Source organism: Phyllobates terribilis, unplaced genomic scaffold, assembly GCF_046119375.1.
Source record: "Phyllobates terribilis strain yellow unplaced genomic scaffold, ASM4611937v1 Scaffold_255__1_contigs__length_2797608, whole genome shotgun sequence".
Lineage (NCBI taxonomy): Eukaryota > Metazoa > Chordata > Amphibia > Anura > Dendrobatidae > Phyllobates > Phyllobates terribilis.
In genome coordinates, this window is record NW_027363015.1 from 52798 (window position 1) to 58941 (window position 6144).

A 6144-nucleotide genomic window follows, 5' to 3' on the forward strand; every position below is an offset into this window, starting at 1 on the left:
GGGGCGAGAGTCTTAATGTTAAACAACAAGGCCGAGGGGCCAGATGTTATTGACGCGCCCCCCTGGGCCGTGTGTGGGGGTATACCTGGAGCCGGGTCTCTGTGTAATGCTAGGGGTTGTAGTCTCCGTGGCGGAGACCTGGTCCCGTGGCTCAGGGCGGTCAAACCAGTGGCGGATCTGTTTATTTGGTTTTTGATGTTTAAATGTCCGACTACGCCACCCGTAGATTGCGGTCACTGAGAACCGCCGCTGCGGGGCAGACCGCTGAGGCTGATGTTGTGTGCGCAGCAGAGGGTAGTATAACTCCCCACGGGAGGAGTAGAGCCTCAGGGCAGCGTGTGTAGATGGTGAGGGTTGTGGTGCATGGGCGCAGCAGAAATGACTCCGAGTCCGTGCAGTGCAGTTCAGGGTCTTTACTGTTGGTAATGAAGAAGGCCCTGCCGGGAGTACTGGCTAACATTAGAGGCCTGGTCAGTCTGTGAGCGAACAAGAGTCCCCCTGGCCAGGTGGAGGTGTAGGCCTTCCCGTCTGACTGCACTCTTCCTGTCTACCCTGTAGTCGTGTAGTAGCCCACGTCCCTGAGTGTACCGTGTGGTGCTCACCCGTATGGCTGGTGACTTGGGACCTTTGGTACCTTCCGCTCCTCGATGGCGGTGCCGGTCATTTGCGTGTGACTAAGCCTCCGGGCTTTCTATGGCCAGAGGACCTGAAATCCCCTGCCAGGTGGTTTCTGCTGCTGGATGTGGAGATCCTCACAGCCTCGGACTCCAGTGTTCGGTTCTCTGTGTCTTCGGCCAGGACGAGCTCTTCACAGCTCCAGTCCCTGGCTTTCAGCTCCTGGCTCCTACAGAGCTCCTTGCTGCTCCTCTGCTCTACTCTCCTTTTCCTGACTAACCCCGTCCCCATCCCAGATCCAGTTTATAAAGGGCAGGTTCCTCCCCTCCCTGGACTGGGGCAGGAGGCGTTGCATGCAATTGTGCTCCTGACCAGGAAAACCCATGCTCGCTCTGACATGGTATTTCTACCACTGTGGCAACCAAAACCCCTGGGGTGCCACTGGGGGTACGAGGGGCTAGTTGTTATACAAGTCTGAGGGCTGGATGTTATACACTGAGGGGCGAGGGGACGGATATTATACACCGGGGTGAGGGGACAGATATTATACACCAGGGGCGAGGGGACTACCTCTTGAAGCTCATCAAGAGAATGCCAAGAGTGTGCAAAGCAGTCATCAAAGCAAAAGGTGGCTACTTTGAAGAACCTAGAATATAAGACATATTTTCAGTTGTTTCACACTTTTTTGTTAAGTATATAATTCCACATGTGTTAATTCATAGTTTTGATGCCTTCAGTGTGAATGTACAATTTTCATAGTCATGAAAATACAGAAAATCTTTAAATGAGAAGGTGTGTCCAAACTTTTGGTCTGTACTGTATATACTTTTTTTTAGTTTTTCAAAGGGCAGGCATCACCGGGAGCATGGGCGTGTTTTGATGAGTTTAACCGTATTGAGCTGGAGGTGTTGTCCGTGGTGGCCCAACAGATTCTCCGCATCCAGAGAGCCATCCAGACGAAGATGGACATGTTCAACTTCGAAGGAACAGAACTGAAGCTTAACCCAAATTGCTTCGTAGCCATTACCATGAATCCTGGCTACGCGGGACGTTCTGAGCTGCCGGATAACCTCAAGGTAAAGAGTCCCAGTGCCTTGCATCGGGCCCTTCCACAACATTTCTATAGGATTAAGCTCAGGACTATGACTCGGCCATTCCAAAACTTTATGTTTATTCAACCATTCTTTTGTAGAACGACTTGTGTCTTTGGGCCATTGTCTTGCTGCATGACCCACGTTTTCTTGAGATTCAGTACATGAACTGATATCCTGATATTTTCCTTTAGCATTTGCTGATGGATTTTAGAATTCATTGTTCCATCAATGATGGCAGCCGTCCTTGGCCAAGTGCAGCAAAACAGGCCCAAAGCATGTTACGATTACCATCTTTGTGTTTCATAGATGATAGGAGGTTCTTATGCTGTAAAGCAGTATTTTCTTTCTGCAAACATATAGCTTCTCACTTAAAATCTCTATCTTGGCCTCATCCTTCCACAAAGCATTATTCCAGTTACCTATTGATGTGCCCAGGTGAGTTTTAGCAGTGACATTTTAAATCGCATTGCCTTTCTCCTTGCAATCCTGCCATGCTCGCCATTGTTGTTCATTGTCCTTCTGATGGTGGACTCATGAACAATTACATTAGCTAATGTGAGGAGAGGCCTTTAGTTGCTAAGAGGTTACCTTGAGTTCCTTTGTGACCTCACAGACTGATGTAGCTTTAAGTCAAATTTATGCAGTAATACAGAAATTTTTGAGGGGTTCACAAACTTTCAAGTAAATACTAGGTTTACAAAAGAAACATAAGATTTCATCAAAGGGATTATTCTCCCCCAAACCTATATGAGATTGTACATTTCCTATGTATAATCACAACACCTGATGCCCTCATTTCTGCAAGCTCCTTAATATTGATGTCCCATTCTCCTATTTTCTAAAATGGACACAGTAGAGGTGTGGAGAGAGATTTGGAAAGTGTTAAAAGGAGTATTCCCATCTCCAAGATTCTATCCTAATATGTAATAGGTGTAATAATAATATTAATATTAATAGCACATACCTCCAATTGGAAATGTAGTATAGTTCTTCTGATAAGCTATGTCGCTTAACCCATGTGCAGGGCATAGCAGTAGCTTAGGTATCCATGGTTATGACCATTAGCAAGTAACTAACTGTTACTATGAGGGGATCTAATGCTAACTAATCAGATTTAGTTATAGGGTTGACTTTTAGAAGTATTCTCATCTTTTAAAGCATATCCACAAAAATGGCCATAATTGTCTGGTAGATGAGGGTCTCTCTTCTGGCACCCACCCTAACTTTTCTCGAATAGGAGGCCCCATCTTGTGCCGCTGTGAAAGGAGAGTTTGGCAGCACGTGCAACACTTCCATTCACTGATTTGGAAGTCCTGCATATACAGTCATCAGGGGTGTAATGATCGCGGTTGAGGTCGCGACTGGGCCCGTGCAGGTGAGGGGCCCGCCGACATCAGCGCAAACTTCAACTGGATGTGCGCCCTCGAATGCACATTCAGATGAAGTGTATTGAGGCGCAGAGACCCGTTGGGTCTGGGCACGACAATGCACGCTGCCGGCCAATCAGAAGCCAGCAGCTGATGTCGGCGTGCACATGACGAGGGCGCATGACAGTGACATCATATGCTCCCGACGCTTGCACTCTGAAGTAAGATGCTGGCTTCAGAAGAGGATGGCGCGCAGAGGGGGAGCGGAGGAAAAGCGAGCAGAATCATTTATTTTTTTTCTATGCATTAAAATACAACGGCAGAATGGGGGACATATACTAGGATGGGGGATATATATACTGGATGGGGGATATATATACCAGAATGGGGCATAAATATACCAGGATGGGGCCCCTGGATAAGGGACATATACCAGGATGGGGGATATATATATCAAGGTGGGGCCCAGGATAAGGGACATATATAACCAGGATGGGGGATATATATATCAAGGTGGGGCCCAGGATAAGGGACATGTACACTAGGATGGGGGATATATATACCAGGATGGGGCCAGAACATGGGACATATATACCAGGAAGGAGCCCAATATGGGGGATATTACTACATAATGGGGTAGGAGGTGCAACACGCATGTCCTTATAGGATTTAGAACACTATAAGGGCCCATACATCTGACCAACATGCAGTGGGTCCAAATCTTGCAATGGGGGCCCATCGGACTCTAGTTACGCCACTGACAGTCATCTCTACATTCACTTTAGTCGCTATAATTAAAGGGATTGTCAGTCCCTTTCATTCTGGTGCTACTACAACAATCATCTAAATGGTGAGGATCCAGTTCCTGACACCAGCACTGAATGTAGGGAAAATGTAATGTTACATAGACATCCATTTATTTGAGTAGAAGCTATGTAATCTATGGATGATGGAAACGTCAGGACACTTGGAAACGACTTTGTAGACTGTTTTTTCATCCACACAGCGAGATAATTAGATAACTGGATGAGCTTGTGTCTTAGGGCAACCCTACTTCGTATATCTCTCTCTCCAGCCCGCCACTGTTAGCCGCTGCGGTATGATTTATCTGGAACCCCAACAACTGGGCTGGGCGCCCCTGGTGAGGTCCTGGCTCAGCACCCTTCCCGATGCACTGAAGACTAAGGACCACCTCGCTCTTCTAGAGGAACTCTTTAAGTGGCTCGTCCAACCTTCCCTTCGATTCCTCCGAAAGCAGTGCAAGGTGGGCGTAATGTGTCCTCTCAATTGTAGGAGCATTGCGCAAGTTTGTAGTCTAGATTTACCCTCAGTGTCCTAATGTCTTTCCTCCTAGGATCTGGTGACAACCAGCAATGGCAATGTGGTAATATCACTCACACCATTATTGGAGATGCTGATTTTTGATGTGGTGAGAGAGGATCTGAATAATAAGAACATTCGTATCTGGATCATGGTAAGTGGAAGATCTGCCGATCCCATACACAGTGTGGCTAATCCATCTGCAGGTATAGACAGTGCTTTCCTATGGTCCTGGAAAACAGGGGAAATAATTCCAAGTGGAGAGAAATTGTGAAAATATAACAATTCTGACATTATTTTTTGGGAATTGTTTTTACGGTGTACATTGTGTGGTAAAAATTACTTAGCAATATGATTCATTCATCAGTACGATTACACCGATACCAAACATGTCCAGTTTTTTTATTAGATTGGTAGTGAAAAAAAAAATTAGACGTTTGGGGAAAAAACATTTTTTGTAACTTTTCTCTGTATTTATTAGCCCCCTTAGGGAACTTAAAGCTGCGATCGTCTGATCGCTTGTGCTATATACAGCAATGTTACACCATTGCTGCATATAGGAAAAATCACGGTCTCCTTTGAAGCTCGGCCATGTCATCCGCGATTGTTAGAGGCAGGTTCCTGACGTCTACTGAGAATTGCATGTCAATAGCACCTTTAGAAATATATTTACTTAGAAAATTGGTGACGTGTTCAATACTTATTTCGCCCGCTGTATATTATATCCCTTTTCTTCTCTTTTAGGCCAGTTTTGCTTTCTCCCTGGTTTGGTCCATTGGCGGCTGTTGTGACACCGACAGCCGAGTGAAGTTTGATGCTTTTTTCAAAGAAATTGTCACAGGAAAGATCGATCAGAGCCCTTTCCTGTCCTCCGTGGGGAAATGGGAATGTCCTTTGGACGATAAAGGCCAGGTCTATGACTACATGTACGAGGTAAAGGGATTTCTTGGAACCAGATTCATTGAAATCAAGCCTAATGCTCAGCAACTTATAACTGGCCTTTGGGTTATTATCTTAGGTCTCTTAGGACATGTTCACACTGTGTTTATGCCATACATCTATGACTTTGCCAGAGGTTCTGATTGAATCCCCGAAAAACTGAATTCAGAAGGAGACATAGAGTCCAATGACCAAAGTGGATTCTGTCAGATCCCCGGCAGAGTAATAGACATGCTGCATAAACGCAGTGTGAACAGGACCTAAATGTCAAACTTATGTAATGTGTCAGTGCTCTCTTATCCCTACATCAAATGTGTCCGAATATGGTTTATCAACGTTGTAACTACTTTTTTTTTTAAATTTGAAGTTAACCACTTCGCACCAGAGCCTGTTTTTGCCTTCGTGACCAGGCCAATTTTTTCAACTCTGACCACTGTCACTTTATGAGGTAATTACTCTGGAACACTTCAACGGATTTCCCTGATTCGGAGAATGTTTTTTCGTGACATATTGTACTTCATGATAGTGGTAAAATTTCTTCGATATCATTTGCGTTTATTTGTGAAAAAAATCGGAAATTTGGCGAAAATTTTGCAATTTTCAAGCTTTGAATTTTCATGCCCTTAAATCAGAGAGATATGTCACACAAAATAGTTAATAAATAACATTTCCCACATGTCTACTTTACATCAGCACAATTTTGGAACCAAAATTTTTTTTTGTTAGGGAGCTATAAGGGTTAAAAGTTGACCAACGATTTCTCATTTTTCCAACAAAATTTACAAAAACATTTTTTTAGGGACCACATC

The 6144-nt window shown here is 44.8% G+C and overlaps 1 protein-coding gene across 1 annotated transcript; it reads left to right on the top strand.

The window, feature by feature from the left end:
- Positions 1 to 4151: 4151 nt before the first annotated feature.
- LOC141218964 (dynein axonemal heavy chain 12-like) lies at positions 4152 to 5482 on the top strand (the record flags this gene model as incomplete). The annotated part of the gene is made up of 3 exons (XM_073666003.1): positions 4152 to 4340; positions 4431 to 4550; positions 5141 to 5482. Coding segments are annotated over 3 exons (651 nt in total), but the record flags the coding sequence as incomplete, so codon positions are not given.
- Positions 5483 to 6144: the final 662 nt, after the last annotated feature.